At 36.4% G+C, this 23,771-nt stretch overlaps 1 protein-coding gene across 20 annotated transcripts in view; it reads right to left on the reverse strand.

Moving 5' to 3' along the window:
* Positions 1-143: 143 nt before the first annotated feature.
* Positions 144-23,771, reverse strand: part of REPS1 (RALBP1 associated Eps domain containing 1) — an 89,399-nt gene continuing 65,771 nt past the window's right edge. For 6 of the 20 annotated variants that reach the window (XM_069598535.1, XM_069598528.1, XM_069598539.1 and 3 more), the window contains 10 exons: positions 21,632-21,719; positions 20,789-20,890; positions 10,806-10,875; positions 9,291-9,409; positions 8,375-8,439; positions 6,454-6,639; positions 5,215-5,307; positions 3,487-3,635; positions 2,652-2,757; positions 144-404 (listed from right to left, as the gene is read on the reverse strand). In XM_069598535.1, the coding sequence (XP_069454636.1) occupies positions 336-404; positions 2,652-2,757; positions 3,487-3,635; positions 5,215-5,307; positions 6,454-6,639; positions 8,375-8,439; positions 9,291-9,409; positions 10,806-10,875; positions 20,789-20,890; positions 21,632-21,719 (1,047 nt within the window). In that variant the 3' untranslated portion in view covers positions 144-335. Of the gene's footprint in view, positions 405-2,651; positions 2,758-3,486; positions 3,636-5,214; positions 5,308-6,453; positions 6,640-8,374; positions 8,440-9,290; positions 9,410-10,805; positions 10,879-20,788; positions 20,891-21,631; positions 21,720-23,771 lie in introns of all 20 variants that reach the window. The other 14 variants (XM_069598534.1, XM_069598538.1, XM_069598531.1 and 11 more) reach the window with 3 other exon arrangements.

The raw sequence follows: 23,771 nt of genomic DNA on the forward strand, positions 1-23,771 counted from the left end.
CCTAAGGTGTTAAATGAGAAGCCCATTCTGTATATCCAAGCAGTATGAGGTTTTGGCCACGTAAGTATAATGCACCAAAGTTATGGGATAACAAGGGAGGAGGGGGGCTGCACCAACAAACATAATACAGCCTCCAGAAAAAGTCATCCTGACCCTTTTATTGTTGAAATTAAAAAATAAAAGATACTTAAATACAATGGTGAACATATAGGGCAAAACAGAATCATAAAATTTAATGTTGAATTAAGCAGTGAGCTGAATGTCTGGGTCTCCAAACTGGCTTTGAACCCAAAACCGCTTAAAAATGGGTATGTTCACAGTTAACGGCAATTGGCTTATAGGTGAGAGAATGGTCGAAGCTGTTCCAGTTGAACTTCCAGGGAAATTCTCTCCTCAAGAACATCCTGAAAAAGATGGAAAGACAAGTTACGTTTCAACATATAAGAAAATGAAGGCACATCTAACAGCAGCTCTGCATCAATAAAACAATTTACGTTCCTTAAGAAGATGAAGGGACAGCTGTTCCTTTTAGAAACAGTTTCTTTATAGGCGCTTACATTCAAAAACAATCTTAATTAAAATCTTTTTTTCTCATTACTTGAAATCAAGGTAATCGAATGTTTTTTCCTCCTTTATTAGAAAAGCCAGTATTTGCAGATGGTGGCTATTAATGCATGAATTTTGCACAAAGCCCACCCCTTGCAGTAACTGCAGATGAGCTGGTTAACAAAGATTATTTCCCCTGGTGATTACCTCTGGTCATAACAACCCCTGCACCTCATTTTGAGCTTCAGTTTCACAATGAATAAATGTATTTTATAATCAGAATTTCTAATGACTGTCGATTTGGGGCAGTCTTTTCAGACAGTCACCAACTTCTTATGCAGCCATATCCTTTTTTTTTCTCTATCACACTGACAGTTTTAACCAGAATGACCTCCTCCTATTTGGTACCATACTTTCTCAGAGGATAATGAGACAGTGATTTTTAAAAACAGCTTCTGTATACATGTTTCTATGGTTTTTCGTAGTTCTTCAGAAAAACATGCATTAACAAAACTTTCACCTCAAGGTATGCTACTAGCAAGCTTGTCATTTAGTTTTACATTCTTCCTTTACAATCGACCAAATTCACAAGTCATAGAACAGCTATGAATACCTTCTTTGATCAAAGAGTTATATAAGAATATCATTCCTTTAACATACATTAATCAAATGTCCAACATGTGTGAAGTTTTGAGGACAGAGACAAGATGGTTATAAATCTATCCAGGACAATCTCAGTTTATCTCTGATTTCCTGGCCTATATATTAACAAATCCTTTTCTCTTAAAAGTACTTTGGTTTGAACAATGTATTACATGGTCACTGTAAATGGGAATGATTACGACTTAGCCTCAGTGAGTTCAGGTTAGTAGGACAGAGACACAAATGTGCCACAGATATGGACAACGTGATAAATGCTAGAAAAGGAATATGAACAGAATATTACGAGACTCAACTAACTCTGTATTTATTTTACATTTCCATGGACTCCTTCCTCATCTTTATGGTTTACAACCTTGCTACTCAAAGTGAAGTCAACTGTCCAGGAGCATCTCCTTCACCTGGAAAAATTGCAGAACTCTCAGGTCCCTCTCCATACCGGACATGAATCAAAATTTTCATTTTAACATGTGACCCCTTCCTAAGTGTATACAATTAAGGTTTGAGAACCACTGGTTTATAAGATGTGAATGCCTAATAATGTTGATGAATCATACATGATTCTGCTTGTTAGTTTTTATGTACAGGGATTAAAAAAAAATCATGGTTAGTAGTAAGCAAGAAAACAAACTTATCCTCTCAAGTACAGATGACAGAAGTACACACTGGCCCTGAACATCATTTCTATTTAAAGTTTGTCTTTTCTGTTTTAGAGATGATCTAAATTGCCCCCATCCCTCTTCTTTAGACCTGTCATTTTCATAGAATCTGAGTTGTTTTGATAAAAGGATAAATTTACAATACTCGAATCATTGTAGAATTAGTGTGTAGACAGCCACATATATCATCCTGGAGGTAGCTGAGGTCACAACATTTCTACTCTTGGATTTCATTATGAAAGTTAATGAACATTTTCAGTTCAGTTCAGTAGCCCAGTCATGTCCGACTCTGCAACCCTATGGACTGCAGCACGCCAGGCCTCCCTGTCAATCGCCAACTACCAGAGTTTACTCAAATTCATGTCCATTGAGTCGGTGACGTCATCCAACCATCTGGCCCTCTGTTTTCCCCTTCTCCTCCTGCCTTAAGTCTTTCCCAGCATCAGGGTCTTTTCAAATGAGTCAGTTCTTTGCATCAGGTGGCCAAAGTATTGGAGTTTCAGCTTCAGCATCAGTCCTTCCAATGAATATTCAGGACTGAACATTTTAGGAATATGCTTTACATACATTGTAGGATAAGGCAATCATACAAGAAATTAGTACAGGAACTTCTTTTTAATATTAAAAGATTCAAAGGCATATAAAACATTTTAGATCCACACTTCTGCTACTTGGAAAAGTTTCATACTAGCATAAGAACTGCTGGATCACCTCCAAGTCTAGTTCAACACTAAGAGGCTCTGAGTCCATGGAACTTTCCAAATAAAGATTCAGAAACTACATTACCTTTAACTGTTGCTGCAATTCACTATTCAATCTGGCCAAAACTGTGTTGGTTTCCTTATTGCGTCTAATTGATGCCTGAATAGCTTTCTTATCTTTCCCAACAGACCTGAGAAGATAAAGAGAGCAAAAAACTTGACCTTCATTCTGATTATTAAATTTGCTCCCTTCTTCCCTGTGATTTATGGCTAATCCCAGAATGCTGAGGGAGCATCTTTGCCCTGCTAGCATAGCTCAACCTTGCTTGATCAGTTTTAAAGCTCAACCAAAAACTACTAAGCTTCACAGGCTTAATTACTGTAGTTATTGATTTAGTGACTTTTCTGTAGAACCACCTGAGTTTAAGTCAGCGCAGAGCAGGTATAAGCAAACTTTTTCTATAAATGGTCCGACAGCAAATATTTTAAGCTTTGCAGACCATACCATTTCTGCTGAATATTGTTTTTTTTTTTTAATCTTTTCTTTTTCTCTTTTTAAACAAAAATGTAAAAGCCCTTATAAAAACTGGCCATGGGTTGACTTTGGCCCATGAGCCCTACCTTGCCAATTCTTGATTCTAGAACAACCATAGTTAAAACATCAGTGTTACTGTGCACTATAATTTTTAAAGTCTGCTCTAGGATTTGCAACTTGAGTTGAACTTAATAATAGAAGGGGGGGAAAAGTGGGAAGGATATTCGACTTACTCATAAATGAGAAAACTCTCAAAGGGGAAGGATGGAGGACCTGTGCTCAACTACAGGACCAGTCTGACCATAATTCCTTTCTGCTCAATATTTTGAATTACTGTGCATTTGGTTTCTAGTAATTACACGTGTTTAGGAACAGCTTTGATTACCGAGGAATAGAAGGTTGTGATGCAAGAACGGCAGCTAGGACACCTGTCTTCTGTGTATGTTCATCAACTTCTGGCCTTAATTCATCTTCTGATTTTAATCTCCTTCGAACAGGTTTAGGTGGTGGAGCAAGAGGTGTTGTGCCTTTGCTCTGGGAGAAAAGAATTTCATGAATAATAAGCATTTCTTGAAGACATTTGTGGTTTGTTAGCACTTTGCCAACATCATATGCTTTCTTTAAGCCTTTCATTCGCTAAAAATTATGGGTCACTTGTCCTACTTTAAAGCAATTTATATATTTGTGGCAACAGCTAACTTAAATTACAATGGGGAAGAATGTTCCTAGTGACATCACAACTGTAAATGTACCTATTGGACAAAATTTTTTACAGGGTTACATAACAAGCTGAAGGCCCGAATTCTGTGACTCAAGGCTATAATATTCAGTTTTAACATAACACACTCTATATATCTGTTCAATAACTATAAAAGGGAGTCTCCAGAAATATGCATCTAGTATCACCATAGGGTTTTCTGTTCAAATATCCTAAGATATATTATCTTAATGAATACTTTATAAAGAAGTAGAAAACCAGGCAATTCTTTAAAAAATCTTTCATTAAGATATACAATAACTCTTAAAAATGAGTGACTATTTTATTGGAGATCTGTCCTCAACAGAATCAAATGTAACAGTCTGGTATTTACTGTAACCTGATTTGACCTGTTAAATAAAAACAAGAGTCAACTGCCATCCCTTTGGTTAAATGCTATTTTTAATCTATTGCCATTTACTGACAAAATAAAGTTTACTATTAAAAAAATTACAGAAGTACTAACAGTAAAAAAAAAAAAAAAAAAAAGTGTCCAGAAAGTAGCATTTAAATACTTCCAGAAACACTCACTGTTTTAATGACTACTGGAGATGTCTCAATGACAACAAAAAAAGTGACCAAAATTTTTTTCTCAAAAAGTGGCCTGTTATCTGCAATGTACTTTGAAATGCAAACAACAGATAAGAAGGACTGATATATATAGAGAGATGCAGGTATAAAGCAAGTATATTAACACAAGGAAAAACGTTATATTTTTCTATTTCTTTAATTCTGTATTTATATGAAATGAAGAACATTCACTAAACATACTGATAGTCATTTCATTATATATGTAAGTCAAATAATTATGTTGTACATCTTAACTTATACTGTGTTATGTGTCAATTATATCTTAATAAAACTGGAAGAAAAATATAGTAAATATTAATGGTACAGTCAAGGTGTGGCTTTATTGTTGTATAATATAAAATTCTTTCAACTTTTCTGTATGTTTAAAATTTTTTGCAATAAATTTTTGGGAAAAAATTATTCCTAAGACAGCTAAAAAAAGGCAGAGTATAATATTAACCTTAGAGGGTTGAATCTTTCCCTGTTATACTCAGAACTGAAATAACAGAAACTGAGTATGACAAAAACAGAAGTTCTACTTTATGTACTTGAAACAATGTAATAACCACACAAAATTTGGGAACCTCTGGCACGCATTAATACAAATGACAGGCTATCATCTCTACCTCTAGGTGGACTGTGTTCTGAGACAAGCTATATGCATAAGAGTTTAAGGCAGTGAAATGGGTTAGATGATCTCTAACTTTACTTGTAAGATTTTTCAAATTATATCATATAATTTTTATATGTATAGAACAATCAATACTATAAAAGACTTTTGTATACCACATTGGCGGGAGCACTAGCAGCTGTCTTTTCTTCAATTTTACTATCTGTTTTGGCAACTCGAGAACTTGCGGGATCAGAAGCTTTTTCAACCTAGAGATGAGTATATTATTATTACAAATTATATATAAGTAACATACATATATGAATAAATATATAAGTAACAGATCAGAGAGCAAAATGTTTAGAAAACATTCATTCTAACAGTAAGAAGCTCAGATGAAGATGAGAGGAGTTTGAGACTACCTTGTGAAATGATCATGCATCTGCCCCTTTAGGGCAGAGAGGGAAGAGAATATATCTCTGAGGGGATGGCAGACAATGTCTGGGAAGTTCTTTGGTTGGGGGAGGGTACATACAAGTACACCCTGCACACTGCTACTCCCACCTCAGGCCCGCTCTGCCTTCCTGGAGGTACAGCCCATTTCCCTAGTAGCCCTAGGCCAGGCGCAAAGTTTGAAGAACTAGCTGGTAGAAAATTTTCCATGGATCAACTCTGTAAGAACTCTTTATGTAAATTATGCCAGTCAAAAGTCAGTTTTTTTAATCTATTAGAGAGGATCAGTATAAACTGGAATAATCAGAGCAAACTTCAGAATTCCCCTGTTCCCTCCAACTCCATATTTACACTTATGAGGACAGGGATCCCTGTCCCTCATAGAGAAGTTTTTGCTGCTAAAACCAGACAGTTCCCCAGAACACTGGCTGCAAAAATGAATTTCTGGAATCCTGTGGTCTGTAAGACTGTCTAACTGATGTGACTTACTCCCATACAATTTTCACCAAATCACACAATCAAATGGTTAGCATTAAGATGCAACCCCATAAACTTAACTTATTCTCATACAAACTGAGTGTAGCTATGGCAACCACAGCTTATTATACAGAAATCTTCGAATCACACAATCAGATGCTTAGCATTAAAATGCAACTCCCAGAACAGTGTTTTAGCCAAAACCAGATGGTTCCATCTTTTCATGTGACATCTACCCTTCACCCAGATATTGATTCTTACTAAGCATTTTATGCAACCAGCAGGTGGTTTGAGGCCAGTAAGAAATTGAGAAGCATTGATCTAGGGAATATAAACCCTCTAAAAGCAGCAATAGCAGATATTTTACTCACTGATGTCCCTTCTATTATCTGCTCTTTTAGGGGTTCCTCTGTTTAAAGACTGGCTTATAAGCACAATATTGGAAGATTCCCAGCAGAAAATTAGAGAAGCCCTTGAAAACTGACCGGCAAGACCTCTGGATGTTTCTCGGCTTCATCATCTTGTTCTTCATTTACATTTGATGCAGCAAATACTTCAAATTGGCTGAAATCTGCAAAATTTGGTTGCTCTGGTATCTGCTGAGGTGAGGTACTAGTGTGAGTTATTAGGCCATCGGCATCCACTGGGCGATGCACAACGGGACCAGGAGCCTACAAGAGGGTTTAGGATACAGGAAGGAGCAAATCATTTTACTGATCTAGTGTCACAGAGGAGCCTTCTTTTTCTTTGAAAATTTATTATAAGGATGCTCTGATTTATTAGCTGAAAATTCAGGAAGGTGAGCTACAGTAACATTTAGCTCTAACAAACCTTGAGTGAAATGCCAAGACACTAAAAAATTAAGATAACAAATCTCCAAATAAAAAGATACTTTAACAAAATTCTTATTGCCAAGAACGTGCATCAAAGGAGAGAAGTTCAGGCCTTAATCTCTAATTCTCCCCTTGCATCTATTTCTTTCTTAATTAGGTTGCTGCATAATTGTTCATTATTTTAAAAAGCTGTTTTTAAAAATGTTTCATTATGTTTCTAAAAAGACTGTTATCTTTAAAGTGTGAAAACCAGTGCTCTAGCTGTTCTCTAGCACTCCAGTGTACTCTCCTTCAATTTGTCCACTCTTTACAAGATGAATTCTTCTAAAGTCTCCATTTGAAAACTAAATTTATTGAGTATCTACTTTTGACCAAACAAATAACGTCCATCCTTAACAAAGCTGATAATCTAGTGCAGGATACGAGAAAAGTAAACAAGGGATTAAAACACAGTGTGAGGTGTTTTGTGACAAAGGAAGCACAGGAAGCTAAAGGAATAAATCTGAAGTCTCTCTCCTGCTTACCCTTAAAAAATTCTCCATATCCTACAAGAAAAACTCCACCGTCTCAGTATGATGTAAGAGATGCTCTGTCATTTCCTCACCTCTTCAATTTTATTTCCCATCACTCTAGTTGTACTGAACTCAATAGCTCTTCCTTGAAGAATATGCCAGGCTTACCTTACCCTCTTGTGCCACTCCTTCTGGTTGTAATGCCTTTTCCTCAATAAATAGTATTTTATCTTTCAAATCCCTGCTTAAGTCTAACTTCCTTCATTTTACTTGACATTTTCAGTGTGATCCCTGATGTTACTAGCTAGGACATCTATGCTAAAACATTTTATAAGTATGTCTACTATAGCATTTTTATTATAACTGTTTACAGGTCTGTTTTTCCCACTAGATTGGTTCTTGAGTGAAGAGATAATTCACTGGGTTTTACACCTTAATGCAGTAAAAGTATTTTTGTTGGCCCTTTAGATAAAATAAATACTGGAATATTCAAATTTCAGTATCTTTGACAATTAGGAAACCATCTTTTTAACTACAAATAGCCAATTTCATTATAAGACTCTAACTCAGAAAAATCAACCTAATTCATTCATGTAAAAATGTAGCTAAGTCAGTCACATAAAACTAAGCTACAAACTAGAATCTATTTTGGAACATAACAGTTTTATGCAGATGAAACAACTATGACCTGTTAAGTTGTGCAACACTTTATTCACTGATGCAGGAAGATACAGGGAGGTTACCCTGAGTCACTACTAGGTCCAGGACATACATGACACTTCCTATCCCTCAATCCACTGATCCTTCTTCTAAACCCTCCTTTGCCAAGACACTATCATTTGATTCACTTCTAAGTTTCTTTCAAAACACAATCCAAATCATTATTGGAATTCTTATCATCTAAGAAAAGACCTAGCTTCTCCGAATTAAATATGCATTAAGAATGAGTTAGGCAATTACCGATTTTCAAAATAATTCTAGAATAGAATCAAAGACCTAACAGATAAACTGACCAAGGGGACTATAATAACCGATGCTTACTAATGAAGACCTAGAATTACCTGTGAGGGCTGTGGTCTTGGAGGCACTGCAGGAGGTTGGGCAACAACTCCAGCCTGTTGCTGTCCTGTGTGAATACACAAGTTCTCTTTTTGTAAATATATATAATTACTTTGCTAGTAGAGCAGATAGGCTGAATGAATGTGATCAAATGATAAAGATTTCAAATGCCAATGTATCGTACTGGAAGCCAAGTTCATCTCGCCAGCTGTCTGGATATGGTTGAGTCTCACAGCCTCTTCTCAGACCTCTCTTCTCTTGCTCTGCTGCGCACAGCACTCGTCTTGCTCCTCCCTGTTCCTGTAACACTGTATGTCTGGTTTTCTTCCCACCTTTCTGACTACTTTTAGCTATCAAATATGAAGACTTCCAAATTTCCTCTTTCCATTTAGCATTTTAGTTTATTATTTCTAGTAAATGTTCTCAAATAAAATATCAATCTTGCTTAGCCCACAGGTCCAGCGACCTATTGATTTTTCTCTTCTTTCTCATCATTCCAAATACATAATATCAAAAACAGAACACCATCACCCTCTATCCTAACTTTTCTATTTTGACCAACAGTAAGACCAGTCATATAAAAATTGAACCCTCTGAGTACGTTATGACTCCTCTCTCTCCTCTATCATGTAATGTAAGACCTTTTAGCTTTTCCTCCTTAATATCTCCATAGAAAATTTTTCTTTTAAAATCTCTTGTGGCATCTCTCAGGTTCCCATCTTTATCATTTGAACTCATGTTTTAGATAGTCATTAAGGAAAATAAATTCCCTTTCATCTGATACTTTTTCAATTTAAAATTTTTCTTCAGATAAATATCAAAAAATAAGAGAAAACAAAATACTGTGTATCTGTAATCAACTAAATATATTTAACAATTTAACGTATTTAATTTGTATCACAGTTCTCTAACCCCTACCTGTTGTGACAGAAAAGGTCCGATTCATATCTAAAGATGATGATCTAGAATGAGAGGGCTGAGGCCTTGGAGGTGGAGGTGGTGGTGCAGTGTTTTCAGGCGATGTTCCTGAATGAGACCTGCAAAATTGGCCCCGTTACAATTGGTCACGTTATTGATATTGCAGCTTTTCTTTTTAAGCAATCAAACTTAGCTAAGCAGCAAAGGATCTTATTGGTGTGACATTTCTCCAGAGGGTACACAAGTATTACAATGAATAGAGTATTATTTACGATGTGCATTCAACACGCAGTTACTTACTACAGCAAATAATCTTCTTTATAATTATACATTTAACAAAATTTTAAAGAACTTAAAAAAAAGTTGTTAACATGAATTCAAGGTAGACTACTAACCGAGTGTAATGTTTTCATATTCAGTTAAAGGCGATATTAGTCTGAAAAGCTGTTTTCAAAGAAGAGAAACTGTACTTTCAGATATGGTTAGCTTTCAACTTATTTAAATTTGGTCAGCTGAAGTACACTTTGGCTCAACTATGTGAGATGCCATCTCATCTTAAAATCACTCGTTTTAGAGGTGATTATACTCATGTTCACTCACCCTGGAGATCTGCTTATTAGCACCAAAGTCGTCTATATTCTGAAGAATTTCATGGACTAAGATAATCTAATCCTCTTATAGGAATAAAGAGCAGACTAAAATCCCAAATGAGAACTCTAAGACATATGAAGAAGCAGCCTTCTGATTGTGTGAGCTCTTGGAGAGTCTACGTTACCGGTCTCTCCATATATCCTCCAGGTGTGTGGCAAAACACTCTTATGATGTATGAAAAGCAGCGGAAAAAGATGCTTCTGTCCTGCGCAGTTTTGAGAGGATGGTGAAGCCCTGGGAGACAGACCCCTTGCCACCTCACCCTGTCCTGTATCATTTTTGTCTGTGCCTGAAATGTTAACATGTGATACAGGTCTTCAGGATGGGTAGGTAGCCCAACACTGGGCTGCGTGTCCAGATGACATTTAAAAACACCAAACTCTTTTGGTAGTTGTCCCATAAGGCTCTAAAAGGAAATCTGCACATTTCATACTTAAAGAGACTCTCACTGCTCAGCTACAAAAAAGGACTGTATTAAACCAACTGCCAAGAAGTTATCAGTTTATTTTAAACCTTCCACAGAACACCAAGAAGACAACGATTCCTTTTGCTTTTTCTTTGGAAAGTGTAAAAATCATTTCCCTTTTACATCAATCAATAGGTAACCTGACAGCCTACAGAGATGTGAAGAACTGAGAAAAATAATTTATGCATGCATGCATGCTGAGTCACTTAGACTCTGTGCGACCCTATGGACTACAGCCCACCAGGCTCCACTGTCCACGGGATTCCTCAGGCAAGAATACTGGATGGGTTGCCATTTCCTTCTCCAAAAATAATTTATACTTGGTTTCAAATAATTTTCAATATTAAAATGTAACAAAATACTTTAATTATGCTTTTTTAATGAACAGAAACACTAACCTTTGACGAGTTACGTTGTTTCCAATCTGTTCTGGATCCGAAGTAAAAGAGTCTGAACTACTGTACCCATCTGCTGATAAATGGGATATATCCTATTTAATAATAATCATTTCTTTACTTTTTATTCTATATGCCCTAAAAAGGTAACTGAATTATTGTTTCAAACCAGGGATATTCAAAGATTGGCCAACAGGTTAATGTTTCAGCATTGTATTACTAACCATAAAAGATTAGATATAAATCAAATAAATGGTGTACTTATACAACAGAATACTATGCACAGAGAGCAATTACAATCTAAAAAAGTTACTGTTTGATAATAGAGAAATATTCAAAATTAGTTACATGGAAGCAGGGCAGGAAACAGTACATATATCACAATTTCATTTCATATAAAAATATAACATGCACAGAGTAAAGATTAAGGTTGACAATGGATGTTAATTATGGTCATTTGTGGAACAGTGAGATTATAACTTGTATTTTCTTATTTTTATTAATTTCTACAAGTGTGAATAGTTTTTATAATGAAAAAAATTCATTTTAAAGGATAAATTAGGAGCATTTAAAGTTAAAAAGTGAACTTAATTGTTTATGCAAATTTTAAAAAAGTTGATAAAGGAATAAACTGTGCTTAGACAATGATAAAACTTATGAAATTAGCCAGAGGGTACCAATTTTTCACCTGAGGACATATTTTTAATTTCCTCAAAATCTTATAAAGGAGCAGAGAATCCCAGAATCAGACTAAACAGCTATGAAGCAATAAAGAAGTTTTAAAACAGAAACTCTAGGGATAATCTGAAGAAATACTATGAAATACCTTTCAAGAGTTATAAATTGAAGGGACTGGTTATTTAGTTTTGTTTCATTTCAAAGTGTATCCCGCTTCTTTTTCCTGTCAAATCACTGAGAAGTTTAATAATTGGTACAGGAAGGATGCTAAAATTAACACATTTCCATTTGGACGTTGTTAACAGGCATCTCAGACCGAACACGTCCAAAACTGAATTCCTACCCTTTCTCCCACCAATCTTCTACTATAATAGAGTTCTTCAATTTACAGTGGCTCTGGCTAACATCCCTTGAATCACCCTGATTCCCTTGGCCCCACCCCTCACATCCTGTGTATCACAAAGGTAAGCAAATCCTGTGGTCTTTTCCCACAAAATCTAGCCAGAATCTGACCACTTCTAACACTTCTACTGCTACCACCCTAGGCCAAGACATCATCTTCTCTTGCCTGTATTATTATAACCGTTTCCTAAAACCGTCTTTCCCTGTTTGAATTCTTGCCTTCTATTACCAATATAGCAGCCAGAATGATCTTGTTAAAAAAGGAAGGTCAGGCTACATCACTTTTCCATTCAGAAACCTTCTAAATGGAGTTTCATCTTTCTCGGTAGAAGTCAGTCTTACACTGCTCCCCGGTTACTATTCTCCCACATGGTAGTTCTAGTTCAGGTGTTTGCTGGCTATTTCCAGTAGATATAAAGAAGGCATCTTCCCTAAACCAGGGCTCCATATTGGCTATTCCTTTGGCCTAAAACATCCTTCCTTAAGATACTCACACAGTTAAATTCATATCCTTCAAGTTTTAACTCAAATGCCACTTTTTGGTAAGGCTTTCTTTGATCACCTTACTTAAACTGTCACTCCCTCTCCCCTTTCACAACTTAATTTTTATCCAGGGTGTTAACTATATCCTAAGATACAGTTATTTTTATTTCCTTTTTCTCTTGTCTCCCCTATAAAATGCAAACTTCATAAGGGCAAAGAAATTTTTGTTTTGTTTACTGAATACTCAGTGTCTAGAACAGAGCCTGACACATATTAATAGTATTCCAGTAACAATGACTGAATGAACATGTACACAATTTCCTGTGAGAGGAAGAAAGGAGTGGGGAAGAGCTAGCTGAGAGGGATGGCCAACAGGAGGCCTGCCTTGAAGCAGGTGCAGTGACAACAGGCATCCATTTATTAATACAGAGGGTTGCTGCTCCTGCTGCTAAGTCGCTTCAGTTGTGTCCGACTCTGTGCGACTCCAGAGACGGCAGCCCACCAGGCTCCCCCTGTCCCTGGGATTCTCCAGGCAAGAACACTGGAGTGGGTTGCCATTTCCTTCTCCAATGCATGAAGGTGAAAAGTGAAAGTGAAGTCACTCAGTCGTGTCCAACTCTTAGCGACCCCATGGACTGCAGCCCACCAGGCTCCTCAGTCCATGGGATTTTCCAGGCAAGAGTACTGGAGTGGGGTGCCACTGCCTTCTCTGAATACAGAGGGCAGGGCTCTTTAAAAGGATTGACTATTCTCTGCATTATCCAGTGAAGATAATACTAAATGGTTATATACTCAAATTCTTCAGATTCTAAATGCAGACTAAGGATAAGAGACAAGATGGCAGAGGAGCAGGTGGAAGTGGAGTACACCTCTCTTCACAGATGCATCAGGATCACATCTTCAGATGCAGAAGACCTTGCAGAGCACCAGCCTAGAGCTAGCAGGAGTCCCTGACCACCGGAGAGGAACATACAGATCCACACAAAACTGGGCAGGACAAAGAAGGGAAGGGAGAAAGAGGAGCAGAGTCAGCACAACTGAACCTGTCCCCAGCAGGTGGGGAAGTGGAAGAAGGGGTGATATCCCTGTACCAGGGCAGTCGGTTGGGACAAAGGGGAAGCATCTGAGACTGTTGGAGAGTGAAGGAGCTGATCTGTGACAGTCTGAATGGAGTGAGAACCACACAGACAACCTGTGCTGTGGCCCTACATAGCCCAGGCAGGGACACAGCCCACCAGAATGCAGAGCAGCTGGGAGCTGGAGCGTAACCGCAATCCCAGGGCACGGACTGCTGTTGATTTTGGGGAAACAGCCGAGAGGGACGGGAGGGAGGAGACTGCTGTAGGGAGTGCCTCTGGAATAAAGTCAGGCAGTCATGGAAGCAGGGTGCTACTGCTGAGTCACATACAAGGAGTGGCGCCGTCACTTCTCCCCCTACATGCTGGCATGCGCAGCTGAGTAACAGAGGAATATCCCAGAGAAGGCGGCCATCTGAGTGCCTGACATGCCAAGCAACAGAGAAGGACCCTCATCAGACCCTCTGAACGCCAGCTGCCAGAAGCTAGAAAGAGATTCTAACAGCACCACATCTCCTGTGCCCATGGCTGTCAGCCTCCCGGCATACCTGGCGCCATCAAAGTCCCTGCGACCTAAGCACCCCACCTGCACACCTGGTCCTCCCTGGGGCAGACCCAAGTCCTAGAGGCAGCCTCAGGAACTAATTCCTGTAAATGACCCACAAGCAGAGGTGGGGGTAAAACCACAACTGAGTTCCAGGGGCAGAGTGGACAAGGAAGAAGGTTGAAAACCTTTTCATCAGCTATACTAGCTAGAGATTATATCCACATGATCAACTAGGCAGACTCTGTGTCTATGGAATGCATAGAAGGGCGAGTATATCCACAAAACAAAACGCCCTAGCTCTGACAGCTGTGGACACTGGAGGCAAGAACCTACAAGAGGAGAATTAGATTAGAGTCTGTGCTGTCCCCACAGCTGGTCTAGAGACCAGCTCCCCCAAGACTGGAGGGCTTCCTAGCAAGGCGGAAGTGGGCTGTGAATCACAGGAAGGGAAAGGATGCTGACAGCTGAGACCTGAGAAAAACATTTATTATTATTCTTATATTTTGATTGGTTCTGTAGTTGATTCTGGTTTTCTTTCCTCTGATGCTGTGGTTGTTGACTTCATTATTATTGTATCTATTTAACTTTTCGAGAATTATTTAAAACACATTTTATTTCCTTCATATACATCTATCTCTACATTGGCTTTTTGCAGATCTGTGGGGCTTTTTCTTTGTTGTTGTTTCGTTTCCTTATTTATTATATATAAATTCTATTTATATAGAATAAGATTTATATATTATATATATACAATATATACACTACTGTATACAATATTCTTTTTATATATATAGAATATATATACATATATAGAGAATATACAATAAGATTATTATATATCTTTTTATATACTTTACTTTTCTATTTTTTTCTTTCTTCTTTTCACCGTGTTAGTTTGTTTGCTTTATTCCTCAGCTGGCTCTCTTCTTTGGTCTTGTTTTCTGTTTAGTTAGTGTTGTTTTTAATTTGTCGATATCACTTATAGTTTCCTTTGCTCACAGGGTCACTCTCTTGTACTTTGTTTTCTCTGGACTATTTTGGTTTTGTGTGTGTGTGTGTTCCTTTGTTTCTGTTATTATTTGTCTGATTTTGAATTCACCATTTGTCTGGGGTTCTTTTTTGTGTGTGTTTGTTTTAATCCCTTTATTGCCATAACAAACAGCTTGTGGGATCCTGGTTCCTTGATGAGAGATTGGGCCTGAGCCTCCGGGTTGGAAGCACTGAGTCCAGGACACTAGTTGGCCAGAGAATTCCTGATCCCAGGGAGTCTTAATTAGTGAGAACTCCCACAAAGGCCTCTTCCTGTATCCAAGACCTGGCACCACTCAACCGCTGGCAGCACCCAGCAAAGAGCACCTTACCCAAACAAGAAGCAAGACCTCAAGAGGAGACAGGCTTCCCAGAGACACCCCAAAACACACCACTCACACAGCCTTGCTCATTAGAGAGGGGGAAAAACTCACCTCCTCCTACCAGAAGGCAGGCACAAGTCCCTCCCAACATGAAGCCTACACAAACCACTGGACCAACCTCACTCACTGATGGCCAAAATCCAAAATCAAGAGAGGATACGTCAAACACAGTAAGTTAGATAACATGAAAAAACAGAAATATTGTGCAAACGAATGAACAAGGTAAAAACCCACAACATCAAATAAACAAAGAGGAAATAGTGATGATAGTAAAGATGATCCACAATCTCGAAAACAGAACGGAGAAAATGCATGTCATTTAACACATTTAACAATGACCCAGAAGAAACAAAGAATAAACAGAGACAAACACAATTACCGAAATTAAAAATAATCTACAGGGAATCAACAGCAGAACAACTGAGGCCCAAGAATGAACTGAAAGACAGAATAAGTGGAAATAACTGCTGAAGAGTAGAATAATCACAGAAGAATGAGAAGAACTGGGGATAGTCTCAGAGACTGCGGGGATAATATTAAACTATCCATTCCAGTATTCTGGCCTGAAGAATTCCATGGACTGTGTTGTAAAATATTAAACACACCAACATTCAAATTAAGAGGTCCCAGAAGCAGAAGAGAAAAAGAAAGGGTCTGAGAAAATTTTTTAAGAGATTATAGTTGAAAACTTGCCTAACGTGTGAAAGGAAATAGCCAATCAAGTCCAAGAAGCACAAGAGAGTTACATAAAGGATAAATCCAAGGAGAAAAATGCTGAGACACATATTAATCAAACTGACAAAAATTAAACACAAAGAAAAAATATTAAAAGCAGTAAGTGAAAAGCAACAAGTAACATACAAGGGAAACTCCACACAGTTAACAGCTGTCTTTCAACAGAAACTCTGCAGGCCAGGGGCAATGGCAGGATATATTTAAAGTAACAAAAGGGAAAAATCTACAACCAAGACTACACTACCCAGCAACAATCTCATTCAATATTGACAGAGAAATCAAAAGCTTTACAGATAAAAGTTAAGAGAATTTAGCACCACCAAAGCAGCTTTACAACAAATGCTAAAGGGACTTCCATAGGAGAAGGAAAAGACTTACAAAAACAATTAAGAAAATGCCAATAGGAATATATGTATCAACAATTACTTTAAATGTAAGCGGATTAAAAAAAATAATAATAAATAAATAAATAAATGTAAATGGATTAAATGCTCCAACCAAAAGACAGACTGGCTGAATGGATACAAAAACAAGACCCGTATATAAGCTGTCTACAAGAGACCCACTTCAGACCTAGAGATATATATGGACTGAAAGTGAGAGAATGGAAAAAGATATACCATGCAAACGGAAACTGAAAGCTGGAGTAACTATTCTTATATCAGACAAAATAGACCTTAATATAAAGGATATTACAAAAAATAACAGAAGGACACTACACAATGATCAAGGGATCAATCCAAGGAGACACAACAACTGTAAATATTTACACACCCAAAACAGGAGCATCTCAACAAGGCAAACACTAACAGTCATAAAAGGGGAAACTGACAGTAAAACAACTAGTAAGGGACTTTAACCCCCCACTTACACCAATGGACAGGTCATCAAAACAAAAAATAAGGAAACATGAGCCTTCAATGACACATTAGACCAGATGATCTAACTGATATTTTTAAGACATTCCATCCAAATGCAGAAGAATAAACTTTCTTCTCAAGGTCTGCACAAGGAACATTCTCCAGGGTAGATCACATCTTGGGTCACAAATCAAGCCTTGGTAAAATTTAAGAGAACTGAAATTATATCAAGCATCTTTTCTGACCACAGTGCTATGAGACTTGATTTTCAACTGTGGGGAAAAAAAGCTGTAAAAAACACAAACACATGGGGAATATGTTTAAAACATATTAAATAATACGTTTTAAAATAAGCAACAGGTTACTGAAGAAATAAAAAGGGAAATAGAAACATATACCTAGAAAAACAAACAATAATGAAAACATGATGACTCAATACCTATGTGATGCTGCAAAAGCAGTTCTAAGAGGGAAGTTTATAGCAATAGAGTCCTACCTCAAGGAAAAAGAAAAACACTGAATAGACAATCTAACCTTACACTTAAAGCAATTGGAAAAATAAGGGAAAAAAATCTCAAAGTTAACAGAAGGAAAGAAATAATAAAGATCAGAGCAGAAATAAGTAAAAAATAAAAGAAAGAATAGCAAAAATCAGTAAAACTAAAAGCTGGTTCTTCGACAAGATGAACAAAATTGACAAATCATTAGTCAGACTCATCAAGAAAAAATGGAGAAGACTCAAGTCAACAAAATTAGAAATGAAAAAGAAGAGGTTACAACAGACAACGCAGAAATACAAAGGATCATAAGAGACCATTACGAACAACAATATGCCAATAAAATGGACAATCTGAAAAAAATGAACAGGTACTTAGGAAAGTTCAACCTTCCAAGACTGAACCAGGAAGAAATAAAAATTTTGAACAAGCCAATCACAAGCACTGAAATCGAAACTGTGATCAAAAATCTCCCAAAAAACAAAAGTCAGATGGCTTCACAGGTGAATTCTATCAAATGTTTTGAGAAGCACTATCCTTCTCAAAGTCTTCCAAAAATTGCAGAGGACAGAACACTTCCAAACTCATTCTATGAGGCTACCATCATCCTGACACCAAAACCAGACAAGGAAATCACAAAAAAAGAAAATTACAGTCCATGTCACTGATGAACGTAAGTTGCAAAAATCTTCAACAAAATTGTAGCAAACACAATCCAGCAACACATTAAAAGGATCATACACCAAGATCAAATTGGGCTTATCCCAGGGATGTCAGGCTTCTCCAATATATGCAAATCAATCAATGCGATACACCATATTAACAAATTAAAAAATAAAAATCATATGATAATCTCAACAGATGCAGAAAGAGCTTTTGACAAAATTCAGCACACATTTATGGTAAAACTCTCCAGAAAATTGGAAAAAAAGGAACCTATCTCAAGTAATAAAGGTCATATATGATAAACCCACAGTAAACATTATTCTCAATGGTGAAAAACTGAAAGCATCTCCTTGAAGATCAAGAAGACGACAAGGGTGCCCACTCTTGCCACTATTATTAACAACATAGCTTTGGAAGTCCTAGCCACGGCAATCAGAGAGGAAAAAGAAATAAAAGGAATCCATATTGGAAAAGAAGAAGTAAAATTCTGTTTGCAGATGACATGATTCGCTACCTACAAAAGCCTAAAGATACCATCAGAAAATCGTTAGAGCTAATCGGTGAATTAATTTAGTAAAGTTGCAGGATATAAAATTAATAAACAGAAATCCCTTGCATTCCTATGCACTAAGAATGAAAAATCAGAAAAAGAAATTAAGGAATCAATCCCATTCACCATTGCAACAAAAAGAATAAAACACCCAGGAATAAGCCTATCTAAGGAAATGTAAAAGCAATATTAAGAAAACTATTAAGACACTGATGAAGGAAGTCAAAGACAACATAAACAGATGGAGAGATACACCATGTTCTTTCTTGGATTGGAAGAATCAATACTGTGAAAATGAAAATACTACCCAAAGCAATCTACAGAGTCAAAGCAATCCTTATCAAATTACCAATGACATTTTTTACAGAACTAGAACAAAAAATATCCACAATTTCTATGGAAACCCAAAAGACCCTGAATAGCCAAAGCAAACTTGAGAAAGAATGGCACTGGAGGAATCAACCTCCCTGACTTCAGACTACACTACAATGTAGTCATCAAGACAGAATGGTACTGGCACAAAAACAGAAATACAAACCAATGGTACAAGATAGAAAGCCCAGAGATAAACCCACACATCTATGGGCAGGTGTGACAAGGATGCAAGACTTTATCTTTGACAAAGGAGGCAAGACTATAGGATGAAAAGTCTTTTATTGAAAAGACAGTATCTTCAATAAGTGGGGCTGGGAAAACTGGACTGCTATGTGTAAAAGAAGGAATTAGAACATTTCCTAAAACTACACACAGAGATAAACTCAAAATGGATTAAAGACCTAAATGTAAGACCAGAAACTATAAAATTCTTAGAGGAAAACATAGGCAAACACTCTTTGACATAAATCATATCAAGATCCACTATGACCCACCTCCTAGAGTAATGGAAATAAAAATATACAAATGAGATCTAATTAAACTTAAAAGCTTTGGCACAGCAAAGGGAAACCATAAACAAGATTTAAAGACAACCCTCAAAAAAAAAAAAAAATAAAGACAACCCTCAGAATGAGAGAAAGTAACTGCAAATGAAGCAACTGATAAAGGATTAATCTCCAAAATATACACGCAACTCATGCAGCTCAGTATCAGAAAAACCAACAAACCAATTAAAAAACAAGCAGAAGACCTAAACATACATTTCTCCAGATGACATACAGATGACTAATAAACATATGAAAAATGCTCAACACCAATTATTAGTAGAGAAATGCAATCAACACTACAATGAGGTATCACACCACACCAGCCATAATGGCCATCATCAAAAACTGTACAAAAAATAAATGGTGGAGAAAAGGTGGAAAAAAAGGAACACTCTTGCACTGTTGGTGGGAATGCAAACTGATATAGCCACTATAGAGAACAGTATGGAGATTTCATTAAAAACCAGGAATTAAACTACCATATGACCTAGCAATCCCACTACTGGGCATACACCCTGAGAAAACAGTAACTGAAAAAAACACACGTATTGCAATGTTCACTGCAGACACAGAAGCAACCTAGATCTCTGTTGAAAGATGAATGGATAAAGAAGTTGTGGTACAAACATACAATGGAATATTACTCAGCCATATAACAATGAAAGAGTTTGAATCAGATCTAGTGAGATGGATGAACCTAAAGCCATTTATTCAGAGTGAAATAAGTCAGAAAGAGAAAAAGATCATATATTAATGCATATATATGGAATCTAGGAAAACGGTATTGATGAACCTATTTGCAGGGCAGGAAAAGAGACTCAGACATAGAGAACAGGCTTATGGACACAGTGTGGGCAGAAGAGGGTGGGATGAACTGAGGGAATAGGACTGAAATACAAACATTATCATATGTAAAACATATAGTAAGGGGAAGCTGCTGTATATCACAGGGAGTGTGACCCGGTACTCTGTGATAACCTAGAGGGATGGGATGGGATGGGGTGGGAGGGAGGGAACATATGTATACCTATGGATGACTCATGTTGATATATGGCAGAAACTGACACAACACTGTAAAACAATTGTCCTCCAATTAAAAATAAATTAATTAATAAAATAAACCTCACACAGAAGATGTAATTTTGTCTTTCACTTACCTACAGTATTTCCAGAAGCAAATTTCACTGATGAATTTATCTTATTTTCTTCTGAAAGGTCAGATGTTTTCACAAGCAATGGGCTAGTGGGATTAGTATGATCTAGGAGAGAATTAATAGGTAAACATACAAGATATAGATACCTGCATTAATAAATTCATAAACCTCAGAGTATAAGACTTCATTTTAATACTCCAAAGAAGCAGCAAGTAAATCCATGAAATATAAGACAAAGTAATATTTTAATAGGATAAATATAAACCTGTTTATATAGAATTTGTTATCTGCCACAACAGAAGATATCTTATAATGAAAAAGTCAAGCTGCATGTTCATACTTTGTTAATTTTATCCCTTAGGGCAATTAGTTAAATAAAGCACCACACAAACAACCGTAAAATAAGTAATTTATTGTTGTCGACCTACATAGAAAACAAATCTACCTTTGAGAGACCCTAACTAAAACATTTAATCTAAAATGAGGAGAAACTTCAAGAATTAAAGCAAAATAAAGACAATATTCATTTTAACATATACCTCTTCAGTTAAAATTTGAACCCATTTTTCAACGTAGATTCGTAAGAATGATCATAAAAATACAGAATGCATTAGAAAAGTCACATTTTCCAAGCATCCTTATTTAAAATTTTATAAATTCAATAATTTGCTTAAATTTAAAAATATACACATAATACATATATTGCTGTAGAAAGTACTATGTTAAAAATAAGTAATTAACAAAAGGAATTTGAACTCAGAATGACTGCTTGTGTATTTTGGTTTGATGCTAAAATATTAACACAACACACTAAACTAAAAAACAACCCAGCAACAGTTTTCTTACCACTGCCAGTTCTTTTAAGTTCCATTTCCTGCATGTGGATTTTGCTTGGAGTCATCCGAATGGGAACCGGATGAACAATAGCAGTATCCTACAGACAAATGGGAGGACATACAGAATTTGTATTAAAAATGCCAAGTAGATACCATGAAATAACCAAAACTAACAATACTTCAAAAACTAGTGGACAGAGTTCTCATTCACACTAAACTAAGCATGAGAAGTATTTTTTAACTAAAAATTCCAGAATTATATTTAAAAAATCAAGCTTACTATATATGCTTAAGAATCTGATTTGTTTTATAAAAAGTATATTTTAACTCTGAATGATTAAAGATGTGAAGAAAAAAATTGGTCTTACACAATTCATGACAATATTCAAAGGCAAAGTGTGAAACAATCTGATGAAATTATATAAATTTGAACCTTTGAGGTTAAAAGTGAACTATTTATGAGAATCCAAAGACTGAGTAACAGACTGAACTCATTTTCACTAAACTGCTCAAGAAAACTTGACAGTCTTCTTTTTCATGTATAAACAAAGTTAATGAAATGCCCATCGTATTGTAACAGTAGGCACAATACATACTTCATATAGATTAGCTCCACAGAACTGTTTAAAATTCATGCATAAAACTTCCACAAAGGAATTCATTTTCTAAGTTAGGATAAGTAACACTCCTACTCTAATACTTAAACTTTTCATGACTATAATACATCTGATAATCCTCAACTTAACTCATGAGTAGCAAGTCTAGTTAGAGCAGTTAAGGAACTGGTAGAACAAATTTCTGAAACGACTGAAAAGTGTATAAGGCACTGCATGGCAGCCTTTCCAAATGGGAAGGAAGAGAGAAAGGTGCATATGGGTAGCCAGGCAGGCCTGGCCCTGGGAGCTGAGCCACCCAGGGGAGGAACAAGAACAGGATCAAGCAACTGGCTTAATGGCAAAAGACCAGCTGATAACATGGCTACAGGAGTTCAGCTCCTTCTACAAGGAGCTGGCTTATATTTTGAATGTGCTGCTGCTAAAGACAATCTGAGATCCTTAAATTTTGAATATCTTGTAATGAGTTTATAATTTAGTGTAAAGAATAATGACCTTTCAATTTAAGTTAGACACTGTTCTGGTGACAGTATTAGGTAACACCACAGAAAGCTGAGTTCCAGCATACCATCTCCTGTTTAAATTACAGGTCTCCTTGGCTAATTCTCGTAATCTCTAAATTCAAACCATTAATAACAAATGAATTATTTATTGCAATTGTATGGATAAATCCATTAACAGTAATTTACTGTCCCCATACCAGTGAGACTCTGGACAGACAGTTATGTACTATCTAATAAAATTGAACTAACATTTCACCTACAACTCTAAAATGATAGTTATAAAAGATGAATATAATAGATAGATAAAAGTTTATAGATTTCTCACATAATAATGAGTCATATTCAAAAAATTATTAACAATAACTCTAGATTATGGTTATAAAAAATATGGCTTCAAGAATAACTATTTTCTTAACTTACAATTTTAATAGCAGAAATAACTGCTAAGAACCAGAATTTAACATTCTAAGGCAAGATTAAAGGAGAAAGCATGATATCTCATTATTCCAAACCCAAACAAACTAGGAAAAAACAAGCAAGAAAAACTTATTAGATGCTTTAACTCATAATACTGATCTAGTATGTATTCTGTGTGTGTGTTTATAAAGTCAGATTTATGAAATTTGTAACAGAAATATTAAACAGCCTTTTCACATATTTACCATACAAAAAACAGAAGTCACAATAATGACGCCAAGAAAAGAAAATCATGAAATCTTCTAGAATGAATATTCTCTAAATAATCTGCCTAAGTTTCTGTACTAGTAAATCAATTTTCTGTTGTTATGAGCCTGCTGCTGCTGCTGTTGCTAAGTCACTTGTCGTGTCCGACTCTGTGAGCCTACAACAGCTTTAATCCACTAGATCCTGCTACTAGCAGGACAAGGCAGTTCCTGGAAGAGTTTTACACAGATGACCAGGCCTAACCTCAGACTACCGGACTGGAAGCTTGGTTTGTGACTATGACGTGCAGCACAATAAAGAGCATTTCAATATCCAGATGAAGAACCATAAATGCCTATGATTCTTTGAG

Source organism: Ovis canadensis, chromosome 8, assembly GCF_042477335.2.
Source record: "Ovis canadensis isolate MfBH-ARS-UI-01 breed Bighorn chromosome 8, ARS-UI_OviCan_v2, whole genome shotgun sequence".
Lineage (NCBI taxonomy): Eukaryota > Metazoa > Chordata > Mammalia > Artiodactyla > Bovidae > Ovis > Ovis canadensis.